The sequence below is a fragment of the Musca domestica genome, unplaced genomic scaffold (assembly GCF_030504385.1).
Source record: "Musca domestica strain aabys unplaced genomic scaffold, Musca_domestica.polishedcontigs.V.1.1 29, whole genome shotgun sequence".
Classification (NCBI taxonomy): domain Eukaryota; kingdom Metazoa; phylum Arthropoda; class Insecta; order Diptera; family Muscidae; genus Musca; species Musca domestica.
Window position 1 is genome coordinate 10,586,708 of NW_026712296.1, and position 16,377 is coordinate 10,603,084.

The window sequence follows — 16,377 nt, forward strand, 5'->3', positions numbered from 1 at the left end:
TAGCCAGAGTCGGTCAGTCAGTGACTTCTTCTCACTTGTGATGATTATTGAAATAATTAACGTCATGACTTCGATTGCTTGCTGGGAATATTTTGAGGTCTCTTTTTTTTTGCTTTGTTTTTAAATTTCAGTTAGTAAGACGCTGACGGCACAATAGGCAAACGAAAGTGTTTTTCATGACCTCATTTTAATTTCGCCAGTTATGGAAAATAAAGAGATTTCATTGTCTTGTGTGTTTGTGGGTAAAAAGAAAACGAATTTAAAAGTGGTGTAGTGCAGATTATCTCAAGGTAAACAAATGACCACATTTTATCCCATACACGGCAAGTAAGCGATAAGAGATTTAGGACAGCACCGTTCATCGGTACCTGGGCACATCAGATAAGAACTTTTTCTTATTTAAGAGTTAGGTATTTTTGGCATTCGGTTTATGTACCCTCCACCGTACGAGCAAGGGCAGATTTACTTTGTCAGTCCGTTTGCAACTCCTCGAAATAATCTTGTTTGTCTGTTGAACAACAAAGACCGACGCCATAATTTTTTTTTTTTTTTTTTTTAAATTTTATTAAATGAAAGCAAATGTGTGAAATAGAATAAAATTTTAGAATAAGTTTAGATTTGTTGGAATTGGTCACCTTTGGCACGAATTATGACCTTCAAACAGCCAATGAAACCGTCACACGCTGCCAGAATGTTGCTATGCGGTATTTTGGCCGGTTCCCGGCGAAGCGCTTGCTTGAGGTGATCGACACTTTGCTATTTTTACTGCCAACCTTGCTTTCCAAAATACTCTAGAAACAATAGTTCAACGGATTGATAACCGGAGATTTTAATGGAAATTGTGCGCTCGAAATTAAGCGAGAAACCTCATTTTGTAACCATTCTTGGGTGGCGCGTGCTGAGTCCTGTTGGAATGTCCAAGGTCTAAGGCCAAAATGTTTGCGTGCCCAAGGCTTTAATACACCCTTCAGAATATTTCCGTGATAATATTCGGCATTTATTCGGAGAGCGACCATCGGCTGTTATGGCGGCCCACACCATCACCATGGCCGTCGCTTGAGTTCTGGTGGCCAACCGAAGGTGCACACTTTCAGCTTACCTCTTTGGCAAGTAAACACGATCATTTTGTTTGTTTACAAATTGCTGGAGAAAACAAAATTCGGCAGTTCACCACTTTCGGCCAAGCGAAGCTCTTTTGAGTCTATTTTCTTTCCGTTGCGGTGTAAGTTCTTACACTTTTTGGAATTTCAATGGCTTTACCCCGAGCTTAATTTTCAATATTTGCCGAATGGAAATAGCGATATGTTCAGCTCACGAGCCATTTTGCGGCCACTGCGACATTTATTCACATTTAAATGCTGATGTGCTCTAACGATAGCCACTTGTGTTTTTCCAGCCAAATATAAAGAAATCACACTATCACGCTTGTATTCCACTACGAATAACTTTTTTCTGGAAAATTCTGGAGTGGCATAGAAATGACAGCAGTCTGAAGTTGGTTCCAGTTTTTTTGATCTCACCCTGTATAGCATCTTCACAACGGATCTTGCGTAAGGAAAAATGTTTGTTGTGTGAAATTTGAAGAGTGTTAGATGCTTATTCCGTTTTCTTTGAGCGTTTTGTTTTTCAAAATCTAGAACCCTATGTGGGGGAGCTACCAGAAGAAATCATCCGATCTCTACCATCTTTAGATGAGATGTGCAAAGTCTGAATGGAATCGGATATTCATTTCGCGTCTTATAAGATTAATGGATGATGAAAATTGTGCGCTCACACCCACCCATTTTCGCAGCAGATCTAGTGTAAGTAGTAATAATGGGGTGTGTGAAATATGAAGAGAACCGAAAACTTGATTCGGATTTTTTAATTGTTTCTGGTCATTCAAAATGTTGACCCATTTGTGGGGGAGATACCAAAAGGAATGGTGCGATCTCTACCATTTTTATAACAGATCTTGTGTTGATAGAAATATTTAGATATGCCAAGCCTGAATGTTAATTTTGTGTTTTATAAGCTCCACGGATATTGAAAATGTTGATCCTTTGTGGGGAGGTACCAGAAGGAGTGGACCGATATATTCCATCTTAACACCAGATCTTGGCTTAATAAAAATATTGTGATGTGTGTAATTTGAAGACAATCGGACTCTTACACAATATTTTATAAGGGTTATAATTATTCAATATTTTGAGCCTTTGTGGGAGAGGTACTTAATGAAACGGACCACAATTGTCCATTGACCTAGCATTGATGTAAATACTAGGTTTTGCAAAGATTGAGCAAAATCGGATTATCCTTTCCATTTCTGTGCAGTATAATATTTTCTTTGAACATTTTGTGCGGAGGTTACCAGAAGGAGTGGACCGATGTTGTCCATCTTCGAACTCGATCTAAGTTGAATAATAATATTTCGATGTACCAAGTTTTGATCAAATCGGATACTCCCTTCGAAAGTTATCGTGCGCATTATCCAGGCAGACGGACGGACAGACATCGTTAGATCGACTCCAAATATCCTGAAACTGATTTGGTTTAAAACCCTTATTTCGATAAGACACGTTTTGGCCGTATCAAAGGATATTTACCTTCTGTTACCATTTGGCTGAGGCTAGAAAAAGCCGTATACTGGCGGGGACGGCAATGCCGATCACAACCACATGATAACCATGAACTTTCTGCTGATTAAAAAAATAATGCTATAATACTGTGTACGAATAAATAAATTACGAAGTGCACAAAAAATGAAATACAATTCGATGCACATCGAATAGCGATTTCGAAACACACTATTATTTGCGGTTTTAAGAAAATAAAATTTTCACATTCGCTCGACACAAGTCTGATATTTTTTTTCTTCGCAATGTATTCGCATGTTTTCCATTATTATCAGCATCATCGGTGAGGTGCCGTTGCCCTCTTTTGGTTTGCCACCTCTCTGAATGAGTTTTCCCCCACATATCTAACTAAACACGCATTCATTTCTAAACCGAAACCAATTCTCTATGGCATTGTCAAAGATGCTTTTGCGGTTATCTTGTTTTGGTTTTTGCGGTAAAATGCTGTAAGGCACTCTGTACCCACGCTCCTAATTAGGTTTTAAGGTATGGCTGGGAGAGAGAGAAAAAAAGGGTTGCATTTTTTTCTGACACAAATCTGTCGTAATTTTCGTGGTAAAATGTAACCTCTAATTTAACTGAAGAAACTTGATTTGCTTAGAAATGTATGTTTTGTTAGAATTTATTTAATTTACAAATGTTTTTGAATTTTTACATCATAAGAAAGGAAAGAAAAATAAGTGTGATTGATTAAATCATCTGGAGCTAAGATAAACCAAAGCTGCACGGAAAATGGTAAAATGCCCCATTGTAGGGTATCTATCTTTGGTCATGTTTTCCTACCACCAGCCCCATTTTAGTTATCCATCCATGTCGAGATATTATGTCGAGATCTTTTCTGTTAAAAATAATTTAGGAGAACTATTTTCCTCTCAATAATTCGTTAAAAAAAAAACATTATTTCATAAACAATCAGCGTAAAATTCATTAAAATTGTAAGAATCTATTATTTAATTAATCTTTCGTGCATCAACGCTAATTGCATTTGATTTGTGTCTTCGTTACTACAATTCACAATTTGTCTTCAATTTTTCTGAAAACCTTGCTTAACTTTTGTCACAATATGACCATAAACCACGAAATCGGCCCACACTTCCTATCCTTTTTATACCCCCAGCAGTGTGACCGCTGGAAATTTTCAAAAAGTATCACAAAAAGTATCATTTCTTAAAAAAAGTGGCACATATCACTTTAAATGGTGGCACAGAAAGTGGCACAATTTATTTCACATTTTATTTAAAACAAGTAAAACAAAAAAAAATTAATTAAATAAAATCGGTTAAAAATTCTGTTAAAATCTTAAAAATACCGAATGTAGCCGTATATTAGGGTCTATACGACGACGTGGACCTGCATAGGCAAATTTTGTCATAAGCTATTATAATATTTAAATGCGAAACTTGAAAAAAATCTTTTTATAATGTAGCTAAAATAAATAAAATACCAAATATAGGGAGGTGCATTGGGGTTATAAAACGTGGACCTGCACAGACAATTTTCCGGCAAAGGCTGTAATATCCATTACGAAGTTAAAATACAGAATTTGAAATAGTTCCCGTAAATAATGTCGCTAAAATCATCAAAATACCGAATATCGTTCCTCATCGAAAAAACGGTTTAAGACAGTAGGTCTCTTTGGATCAAATCCGTTTCAAGATATTTGGAGTCGATCTAGGGGAGTCCCTCCGTCTGTCTGGCAGGCTGTCATATCGATGACGCTCGAAGGGAGTATCCGATTTGGTCCAAACTTGGAGATGGGTAACAACGGTCCACTTCTTCTGGAACTTTCCCACAAAAGGTCAACATTTTCAAAGAAAATAATTTACCTCATAGAAAGAGAAGGAGTCATTCGATTTTATGCAAACTTTACAAATCTTAATATTTGCATCAGAGCTAGGCCAGGTGCAAAAATTGATAATATCGGCCCATTCTATCAAGTACCTTCCCCACAAAGAGTAAAAATTTGAAATAATTATAACTTTTATAAAATGTTAAGTAAGAGTCCGACTGTCATCAATTTTCATACAACTAAATATTTCTAGTAACACACGATCTGGTGTGATGATGGAATATCTGGTACCTTCCCCACAATGGGTCAAAATTTTGAATAATTTCATATCTCATAAAATGCAAAATAATTATCCGATTCTTTTCAAATTTCACACATCCTAATATTTCGCATATCTCAATATGTGTACTAACCCAGGATCTGAAGTAATGGGGGAATACGTCGGTTTACTCCTTCTGGTACCTGCCCCACAGAGGGTCAACATTTTGAAAAATTGTATTTCTCATAATGTGCGATATAATAATCCGATTCTCTTCAAATTTCACATATCCCAATATTTTTATTATCCCAGGATCTGGAGTAAAGAGGGGATATATTGGCTCACTCCTTTTGGTGCCTCCCTCACAATGGGTCAACATTTTGAATAATTTCATCTCTCATAAAATATGCAAAATAATCATCCAATTCTCTTCAAAAGTCACACATCCCAATATTTTTATTAAGCCTAGATCTGGTGTAAAGATGATATATATATACACCCACTACTTGTGGTACCTGCACCACAAAGTGGTCAACATCTTGTATAACTAAACGCTCATAAAAACGAAATAAGCATACGATTCTTCATAAATTTTACACATTCCAATGTTTTAACTATAGAAATGTATGGTGTAAAGATGGGATGTATCGGTCGACACCTGTTGGCACCTTTCCCCGCAAAATTAGATTTTTGAATGACTAAAATGCTCATAAAATACGTAATAAGCATTTGAATTCATGTACACTTCGCACATTCCAATATTTCTACCAACACAAGATTTGGCGTGACGATGATAGATATCGGTTCACCTCTTCTAGTATCTTTTCCAAAAAGTGTCACAATTTTCAGTATTTAAATTACAAAACAACTCAGCGATTATTTTCAAACTTGGTGTATCTAAATATCTCCCATAACCAGAAATCTGATGTGAATATGGATTCTATCGGCCAACTCCTTCTGGTACCACCCCCACAAATATTCAACATCGCAATTATAATTGGAAATAAATGACAATTTTCTTTAAATTTTGCACATGCCAATATTATTATCAGTATAAGATGAAGTAGTAGTAGTAGTTGATAGCAGTACAGTACCTCGGAATCGCTCCGAACTTTCATGACGCAGATGGATAGTGCTCTTCATGATCATTTTAACGACACCAATGTTGGATAGAGAATTGTTCTGGTTTTCAAAGTTTTTCTCCAGAAATTGCCATATACCTCGGTACTACCAAACCAAAGTATTTCTCAATAATATTACAGGAGAAACAAATTTTAATGTAGCTCTGTTAACATTAACAGGGCTCTGTCGACTGATATTTCAAATGTGTACTTTTTCAAAATTTTCGTGTTTACTTTTGACATTACTTTGTATATTCACCTACAAATTGAAACCTCATTTGTATGTCATTTTTATTGGTATGTAACATAACATATAAAAAAACAAGTAAGTAAAGGCTATAGTCGTGCGTGGCCGACCCTGTGATACCCTACAACACTACAATATGTTAGAATCCCTGTTATGTCCAAATGCATTTTTGGAAGATTTCGCTTTTGAAATAATGTCATAGAGGCCTGCCCTGAATTTAAATCTCCATAATAGTAGGCTTTTATTCTCACCCCATGCAAAATTTCGTGAGGATCGGACGAAAATTGCGACCTGTATAAAACACCTTCAACACATAGTGTTGGGGAGTGTAGATAAACTTTAAAAATTCACAATTCAAAATTGTAAGACAAATTGAAAAAGTCGCATGCGATAAAAAATATGACAAAAATTGAAAAAAATTTATCAAAAAATATTCACATTTTTATTGGCATATTTTTACGCGATTTTCTTTGATGTAATCCTTTACTGGCAAGAGACCATTCCGAATTGTGAAAATCAGTCCAGCGGTTCTTGATTTATCAGCGATCTAACTAATATTCTCTTCTTTAATATATGAGATTATATATATTTTGCTATATATATGCGAGATTTTGGATATGAGCATCAATGTAACGGTCAGAAGTGACATTTTCGTGTATTTGTGATTTCGCCGGGATAAAAAATATTCGAGGTTTAGTGGAAAATTTTTACAAAAAAGTTATGGTCTATTTTACCCACTAAATGTGGTCCGATGACCATCCAAATTTGTACGCTTCTGCCCAGTCCTAAACTCTAACTCCATGCTAATTTCCGCGCCGATTGGTCTATAATCATGGCCTGTAGAGCAACTGCAAAATTAAGTATTTTTTCTGTTTTATTAACCCCTAAATATTTTGCGATCATCTCCGAAAACAATAGGGTTCTATTCTGACCCTAACCCCACGAATTATGGCCTTTTTCAATTTTGTGAGAATCGGGTCATAATTGCGACCTGTAGCTTGATTACAAATTAACATGGACAGAAGACAGACGGACGCACGGACGGACATATATAGCTAGATAGACTCAGCTCGGCGAGCTAGGAAGATCCACATATACTTTTCTATGTGGAAAACTAATATTTCGAGGTTCCACATAATTGTTGGCCCAATCAAACTTATAATATCCCCAACACATAGTTTTGTAGGGTATAATCACCAATTCAACAACCTCCAGACCCCTTTTACTTTTTTGAGAAAATTCTCAAAAATATCCAATTCTTGCCACTTCACTTCAGATGTGTGCCACCATCGAATGTGGAATGTGGAATATTTTTTGAAACATATCGCCCCTATAACTCAACGCCTTCAATGCTCTTTTCGTTCTGTTATCACGAGCCGCAGCAGAAGCGTTACAAGATAAGATATTTTGGTATTACAGTGGTAAAAGGAAGGCAATAACTCGATATTTGCATGTTCATATTGTCCGTTTCTTCTTCTACCCGATTCCTGATCAGAACACCGTACTTTTTTAGTACAATTCGTTAAAGAAAGAAAGCTCGGGTGCACATGATGTATACAGGATGAGATAAAAAAAAACTGCATCAAATTTTAGAATAAGTTTAGATTTGTACGAATTAGTCAGCTTTGGCACGAATTATGGCCTACAAACGGCCAATGAAACCGTCACACGCTGCCCGATTGTTGATCTGCGGTATTTTGGCGATTGTGCTGAGTGTTGTTGGAATGTCCAATCTTTGCGGCCAAAATGTTTGCGTTCCCAAGGCTTTAACACACCCTCCAGAATATTTTCGCGATAATATTCGGCATTTATTCTGATGTCACGGTTGATTAATACGAACGGAGAGGGACTATCGGCTGTTATGGCGGTCCACACCATCACCATGGCTGGCGCTTGAGCTCTGTTGGCCAATCGAAGGTTCACATTTTCAGCTGATCTCTTTGGCAAGTAAACACAATCATTTTGTTTGTTTACAAACTGCTGAACAACGAGTGTTTTTTCATCGGAGACAACCAAATTCGGCAGTTCACCACTTTCGGCCAAGCGAAGGAACTCTTTAGCTCTTTTGAGTCAATTTTCTTTCTGTTCCGGTGTAAGTTCTTGCACTTTTGAGAATTTCAATGGCTTTCCTCCGAGGTCAATTTTCAGTATTTGCCGAATGGGATTTTGCGATATGTTCAGCTCAGGAGCCATTTTTCGGCCAAAACGACGCTGGTTTCCATCAAGTCGCTTCTTTACTTTTCGAATCATTTCTGCTGATGTTGCTGTTTTCTTTCGTCCTCTTCCTTGACGTCTTGCTACGTTACCAGTATCACGGTAACGAGCAATGGTACGAGACAAAAAAGATTTATTCACTTTTAAATGCTGGAGTGCTCTAACGATAGACACTTTTGGTTTTCCAGCCAAATATAAAGAAATTCTGTCAGTCAGACACTCGCTGTTTCGAAATGAATGCAATGACCATTATTATATCTTTAACTCATAAACAGATAACTTTAAAACCGCTATGTAATTTGGCAGAGGTATTTTCGAGCTGTATCTGATGTCCAGTATTAAATATCACTGTTGTGAAGTGCATATTACGCATGTGAGGGACTTTAACACCAAATCCGATGAAACATGTACATGGAAGCTATAGCTATATCTGAACCGATTTTCACTAAATTTAAAGTACTTTTTTCTAGGATGAATTCTGTCGGAATTACCAAGATTCAGTTGATTTGGGGGTGATATTATTCATTTGGTGCACAGTAAACCTGATAACGAATAAAGATATATAGGAGCTATATCCAAATCTGAACCGATCTTGAAAAAATTTTAGGCACTTATTTCTGAGCTGTATTTGATATTTGGTAACAAATATCATTCTTGTGGAGTGCATATTACGCATGTAAGAGACTTAAACCCACACATCGGATGAGACATATGAATGGGAGCTATAGCAATATCTGAACCGATTTGAACCAAATTTGATGTACTTGTTTCTAGACGGAATTCGGTTGGATGTGCCAAAATACAGGTCATTTGGATTGATATTGGCCATTTAGTGCGCAATTTACCCGAAACCGGTTGAAGATATATATGGGAGCTATGTTTAAATTTGAAACGATGCTCACCAATTTGAAAAGGGTTCGTCCTTGGGCCAAAAATATTGTTTGGAAATTTCATCTCAATCGGATAATAAATATAATAATAAATCGGATAAAATACATTGACAGATGGACGGACTGACATGCAGAAACCGACACGGAAAGTGATTCTACGAAGATTCTCAAAAGTAACTATGTATCTATCTCGCTTCCTTCATAATACCCTTAACACTATGTGGTGAAGATCGGTAATTAATTTAACATTTTATGCGTGTTACAAAAATATGGATCTGGGAGAAGGAGGAGAGTACCGTGACCGCCCGTGTTCTATCTCGATCTCGATATTTTTAAGAATTTTCGTGAGTACCATTCTGACAGATGGACATGTTTGGGTTCATTCTATATAGCCTGGAATTGGTAATTGGGGTCTAGAACTATTTTAATGCTGCATATTTTGACCACATCTGTAGCCCCAATGCTGAGTCCATAATGATGGGACACATTCCACAAATGAAAAACTAACACTTTTTAACGCTTGAATGTTATTTTCATTTTTTTTTTTTTTTTTTTTGTATTCAATGAATTTCTTCAAGTTTTTATTTAATTCCATAATGGCAGTCAACAGGCGTAAAATATCAGCAAAGTAGGAAATGCAAAGGTTTTCTTCCAGCTATAAGAAATTATTGGCCATGCAACACTTGTAGCATCATACCATGATTCTGTGGTACCAACTTTACATGGCCCCCTTGGCATCAGAAACTTGATGGCGATGACGACGACGACAACGACTATTCTTAGCTTATCTCATGCTGTGAAATGCTGTCATCAACAGCGAGAGTAAGAGGTACAGCGCCTGCTTTTTCAATGTAGGCGCTAGTTTTTTCTTCTGCATTTCTCAAATGCCACAAAAAAGAAATGCAAACAAAAACAGATGAGTTTGTTAGGAAAAACGTATTAAATTCTCCACTGCAAATGCAATAAGCAAGTGTCCAGCATCAGCATACCATCCATTCAGCCAGCCAATCATTCATTCATTCCCATTTCAACCCACTATAAATTTAATAATATCGCAGAAAAATATAATGGCCTAACACTGCCAATCTGCAGACCTCTACGGCAGCATAGAAAGTTAAGGCGTGTAAATGTTGTTTCTGTTGTGTTCAATTCCGGTTTTCAGTTTATTTTCTTGTTCCTTTTTAAGAAAACTTTGTCGTTTCCGATTGAAGAATTATGTTAAATCCTGCAGTGGAAATGCCATTCAAAAGGAACACTTTATTTATAACTTAAAATTATAGGAAATGTCGTAATACAATTATTATTATTTTTTTAGAAAAATATGTAGAACAGACAAGTGACCGCCAGAGGGCGAAGCCGATGTGAAATTCTCGGCGGCGGCGGCTAAGCATAAAAAAGTCGGCGGCGGCTAAAAGTCGACTGCAGCCGAAAGAAAATCGGCGGCGGCGGCTAAAGCAATATACGGCCGGCGGCGGCTAAAAGTCGGCTACAGCCGACGACTTTAACGTGAACAAATAATTTCGGTTGTTTTAATAACTGTCAATTCATTTAATTTAAAATAAAAATGAAAATATAAGTTTATATGCACATTTGTTGCTTATAGCATATTAAAAATTATAATAAAAATACTTTAATTTGATAAAAATGGTTCGACGACTGCCTTGTTATCGTGAACAAACAATTGTTTCTTTACTGTTGCCGGATGCAGGCTGCTTCTCTTTGCATTTACACAATTCCCGGCATATGAAAATGCTTGCTCTGAAGATGCTGATGTGGCTGGAATTCCAAAGCACATATTTGCTACAGTAGCAACATTTGGAAAGATCTATAAAAAGTAAATGGTCAAAACGTAACATGCTTAAAACAAGTTTAAGATGTGAATCTTTAACGTACTTGTTTGTTCTGTCGCCACCAATCTAGAGGCTCAACCGCCTCGACTTTCATTTCCAAATATTTTCTTATTTCTAACTCTACGTTATTTTGTACATTAGAAGGCGATGGTCCCATAAATTCCAACATTCTTTGACGACTAGCTGATATTTTCTGCAAGTAAAATATACGTCAGTTAAGTTTACCTTTACATTTATTAAAACATAATACCTGTTTTTTTGCATTTGGTTCAGTGCTCGTTGATGGCTCATTTAATAATGTGTCATCGATTTCCTTTAATTTTTCAATTTCTTCCATAATCAAGTTCTCCTTGGATATTGGAGACAGAACATCATGCACAAGTTCCAAGGAGTTTGGCGATTGTTTGGGTATCTGTAGTATATATTTATCTAAAACAGGCCAGTTTTTTTGGCATGGGTCCATAAGCGCAGCTACAACATACATTCTATATACTTTGAATCGCTTCGTGAAGTTTTGCACAGCGAAATTGCATAAATTGATTGTTAATTCAAAAGACGCTTTTTCTTCTTCTTTCTTCAATGAGGACATAATGGATTCCTGAAAATAAATACACGAAGATATCGTCGGATAATCTTGGCCTTGAAGGTGTTTTGTGGCGTCCTCAAAAAATTTTAAAAACGTGCCAAATTCCGTTATAATTTGCTTTTCCATTGTCCCAATCACTAACAGTTCCTTTTTAGCTTTAACTAATGCTACATTTATAGTGGATATATTATTCGTATAGCTTTGAATCATTGCAAGCAGAGAGTTCCAACGTGTTGCAACGGAATTTTTCAAAGAGGTGTGGTGCTTGACGTTTAAAGTTGCTTCATATTGTTCAGTAAAATAGTCATCTCCATGTGGAAATTGTTCGCAACTATCCAAACTCTCCAAAATTATTTCAACCTCTGTAAATATTTTTTCTAAATCGTTTTGTTCCTCCATATTTTGAATATTTGATATTTCTTCATAGCTATACATTAAGCTGCCATAATTTTTTTTTAATTTTGATATTATGTTATTAATATTTTCAAATGACTTGTTGTTTAGTATATCTTCCATCAAAAATCTGTGTAAAACATGAGCCATACAACCATATCTTGGTATATTTTTAATTTTTAAAGCTGAAACGATGTTGCTTCCACCATCAGTAACAGCACATATGTTTTTTTCCAACAGATTAAATTCACATAAAGCTTCTTCAATTTTTTCTACAACTGCTAGTCCAGTGTGAGGTCGTGGAAAGATCTCTGTCTTGAGCGTTACAATTTGCATTTGAAAATTTTGGCAGAAATGCACTTTTATGTTTATGTAAGACAAGTGCTTATGTTTATCTGACCACATATCCAATACAAGTGTAACATTTTTGGGCGACTCTTTAAGGCTTGTTTTTACGTGGTCCAAATATATGTTATAAACATCGTTTAAAGCCGTCGTAGCTATTGTCCTATCTGTGGGGAATATAGCCTTTGGGTTTAAGAAAGATACCAATTTCTTAAATCCTGGCCTTTCAACAATTTTAAACGGTTGCAAATCCCAACAGCACATTTCGGCGACCCGGCGAGCATTTTGTTGTTTGTTGTTACAACTTGTTGAGGATTTCAATGCATTTTGTGTCATTGTTGAACTTTTCAGGTTATTTAAAGATTTCACGTCCAAGTTATGTACAGCTCGTAGATGGTTCATATAATTTGTGGTTGATGTTGATTTTCCAAAACTAAAATCATAAACATTTACACACATGCGAATGGAAAAAATTAGAAATTCTTACCTTTTTAAATTGGTCTTTTCATCCAAACACAATTTGCAAAATTTATATTTTTGAAGAATATGCCTCTTTTTAAAATAGAGATCACCAAAATATTTCCAACACATTGATATACCACCTTCATTTACAACAACCTTTGCCAAATTTTTAAATTCATTTTTCTTTTTAAAAGGATCTTCATATCGAGATACATCTGCATATGGAGAAATATTGATTTCAGTATCAACAGATTCGTCAGAATCGGATTCTGATTTAGTCAAAACTGTTTGACCCTTTCGGTTAGCGGAAAAATAATTTTTAATATTCCTTTGGCACATTTTGCATTCTTTTCTTTGAACAAGCAAAAACACAACGAATCTTTGGCAAAAAATATGGTTGCCACTCCATAAAAAATTCGTAAGTTACAAAAGGTTGCCAAAGGTTTTGTGATAAAAAAAACAAATCTACAAAGTCATAATACCCTTACCACTATGTGGTGTAGGGTATAATTAATATAAATAGCCTACACGTTTTAGCCTCTCGAAGACGAGCGCACAATGTAAATTATCGTCCAATAATGAGCATTATAATATGTTAATTTATCGATAAGATTAAAAGACATATTTATACAAATTTGCTGTATAAATTTATATTTTTCAACGGCTTAGCCGACTCAGTCGGCTAAAAATTTGAGCCGATGAGAGCCGCATACATCAGCGGCGGCTCAGATCACTTAAAAAAAGTCGGCGGCGGCTGCACGCCGACTGCGAGCCGATCGGCTTCGTGCTCTGGTGACCGCTACTTCGTTAGCTATTATTGCCCATTAACTTTATTATCCTATGGTTATAAAAAGGTACTACAGTATTTTTTGCTTACCTGCACAATCAAAAATTGCACGACATCTTGTGCAGCAATGTCCAAAATGCAGGTAGCTTCATTGCACTTATCTGCACAATGAAGCAGGTATCTTTAATTTTACCTACGTGCACAAAAAGTGCAGGTATCTTTAATTTTCTATTCGTATGTATTTGAGCATCAGTGGTGTTTTATCCAGCATAACCATCTTTTAGTGTGGGAGAGGAAGCGAGAATATGTTTTTAATGCATGCTCTTTTCTTGTGTTTTTGCGAATACAAAAACAAAAACGAAGTGGTAGTTTCTAGTGTCTTTTTTGAGTTTAAAAAAATTTTCTTGTGCGGATAAATACAACTTTTGTAACCAAATTAAAAAAAATTACCAAATTTTCGAGGCAGGAATGTCCAATGTGCAGCTATCGATTGGGCACTTAAATACAATTCAAATAAAGGGATTCAGAAAAAAATGGCATAACAAAAGTATTTTGGTCTGCAAAGGCCAATGCGCAGCTAATGTTGATGCAGGTAAATAGAAACCACTGTATTCTAATTATATCCTTCACAATGGACAGGAGAGTATATTAAATTTGTAACACATCTAAATATACCTCGTATACCCTATTAAAAATTGAAAAACGGCAACCAACTTCAAATTGCTGTCATGTCTAAGCCACTCGTCCGACAGCTGTTAAAGTTATTCCATTATATTGTTTACAAGCGTACAAAAACATATTGGTGAGAATTTTCCAGAAAAAAAAGTTATTCGAGATGGAACTCAAGCATGATGCTGTGATTTCTTTATATTTGGCTGCAAAACCACAATGGGCTCTCATTAGAGCACTCCAGCATTTGAATATGGCTACGGCTAAACCGAGCCTGATTGAAATAACAGTTTTACATCTTAATTCTCTTTCGACCAAATCCCTTTCAGAACATTTGGAGTCGATCTAAGGATGTTTGTCCGTACGTCCGCCTGCTGGCTGCTGCGCACGTCAAACTTAGATCGAGTTCGGATATACGCAATGTAGGTCCACTCCTTCTGGTACCTCCCCCACAAAAATCGACATTTTCGAAAAAATGTTTTCATGTACAGGAAGAGAAAGGATAATCTGATTTTGTCCAGCATTTAAATGTGAATAAATTTTTCCATGTCTCGTACCATCGCTCTTTACCGTGATACTGGTAGCGTAGCCCGAAGTCAAGGAAGTGGACGGAAGAAAAACAGCAACATCAGCAGAAATGGTTCGAAAAGTAAAGAAGTGACTTGATCGAAACCCGCGTCGCAGTGGCCGAAAAATGCCTCGTGAGCTGAACATATCGCAATATTCCATTCGGCACATATTGAAAAATGAGCTCAGGGTAAAGCCATTGAAATTCTAAAAAGTGCAAGAACTTACCCCGCAACAGAAAGAAAATAGACTTAAAAGGCCGAAAGTGGTGAACTGCCGAATTTGGTTTTCTCCGATGAGAAAACATTCGTTGTCCAGCAGTTTGTAAACAAACAAAATTATCGTGTTTACTTGCCACAGAGGTCAGCTGAAAATGTGTACCTTCGGCTGGCCAACAGAACTCAAGCGCCGGCCATGGTTATGATGTGGGCCACCATAACAGCCTATGGTCGCTCTCCGCTCGTATTAATCGACCGCGACATCAAAATAAATGCCGAATATTATCGCGAAAATATTCTGGAGGGTGTGTTAAAGCCTTGGGCTCGCAAACATTTTGGCCGCAGACCTTGGACATTCCAACAGGACTCAGCACCACCGCCCTCAGCACGCTCCACCCAAGAATGGTTACAAAATGAGGTTCCTCGCTTCATTTCCAGCGCACAATGACCACCAAAATCTGCGGATACCAATCCGTTGGACTATTGTGTCTGGAGTATTTTGAAAAGCAAGGTTGGCACTAAAAAATACCAAAGAGTCGATTACCTCAAGCAAGCGCTTCGCCGGGATTGGACCAAAATACCGCAGAGCAATATTCGGACAGCGTGTGACGGTTTCATTGGCCGTTTCAAGGCCATAATATGTGCCAATGGTGACCAATTCGAACAAATCTAGACTTATTGTAAAATTTGATGCTATTTCCGACATTCTTTGCTTTCATTCATTGTTGCAATCTTTTTATCTTGCCCCGTATATTCAAGATCAACTTAAAATTCAAAGTCGACGTCTGTCGGTAGAACTATAAAATTCGAACAATTGTTTGCATTATGTTATTGTTTTGGTTGATTGGTTTTAAAAGTGAAAAATGTATCGGCCCACGTTTTCCTATAGCCCCCATAAAACCACACCCAAATATTTGTTATTTTGATGAATTTTAGACAAAAAATTCCACAGAATTGTTCCAAATTGAGAGTATTGAGAGTTTTTAACGGGTTCTACTTCTGGTGGCAGAACATTGTCTGTATAGGTCCACGTTTTACTATTGCACCAAGATAACGACACCTCCCGATATTTGGTATTTTGACGATTTTCCCATGAATTTTCCTAACATTTGGTATTTGTAGTTTGAAATGGGTTATAGTTCCGGCAGATGGCAGATGTATAGGTCCCCGTTTTCCTACAGCGCGTATCTAACGATACCTCCCGATATTCGTTGTTTTTATCATTAAAGTCTCATTTTTCGCGTTTTTTATCTCAGTAGCCATATCATTTGACACGGCCAAAACGCGCCTCACTGTTTTAGACCCTAGGTCTCTTTGAAACAAATACGTTTCAGGACATTTGGAACCGATCTAGGTAACTCGAAG

At 36.7% G+C, this 16,377-nt stretch overlaps 2 protein-coding genes across 2 annotated transcripts in view; both read right to left on the minus strand.

Annotated features, from left to right (window-relative positions):
* Positions 1-16,377, minus strand: part of LOC101892759 (elongation factor-like GTPase 1) — a 432,356-nt gene that overhangs the window by 199,073 nt on the left and 216,906 nt on the right. The gene's annotated exons all lie outside the window — the stretch shown is intronic.
* On the minus strand, positions 10,486-13,159 carry LOC131803307 (zinc finger BED domain-containing protein 4-like). Its single transcript, XM_059124410.1, has 4 exons — positions 12,797-13,159; positions 11,236-12,742; positions 11,029-11,178; positions 10,486-10,960 (listed from the first exon to the last, which is right to left on the minus strand). The coding sequence occupies exons 1-4, from the start codon at positions 13,108-13,110 to the stop codon at positions 10,766-10,768; spliced, it is 2,166 nt and encodes a 721-aa protein (XP_058980393.1). The 5' UTR covers positions 13,111-13,159; the 3' UTR covers positions 10,486-10,765.

What these genes read in the sequence shown, in the direction of transcription:
- LOC131803307 (XM_059124410.1), bottom strand. Translation starts at nt 13,110, where the DNA reads ATGTGCCAAAGGAATATTAAAAATTATTTTTCCGCTAACCGAAAGGGT. An exon ending in GAAAAGACCAATTTAAAAAG is followed by an intron (nt 12,743 to 12,796) that starts GTAAGAATTTCT and finishes TTATGATTTTAG; the next exon opens with TTTTGGAAAATCAACATCAA. An exon ending in AACCAAATGCAAAAAAACAG is followed by an intron (nt 11,179 to 11,235) that starts GTATTATGTTTT and finishes TTTTACTTGCAG; the next exon opens with AAAATATCAGCTAGTCGTCA.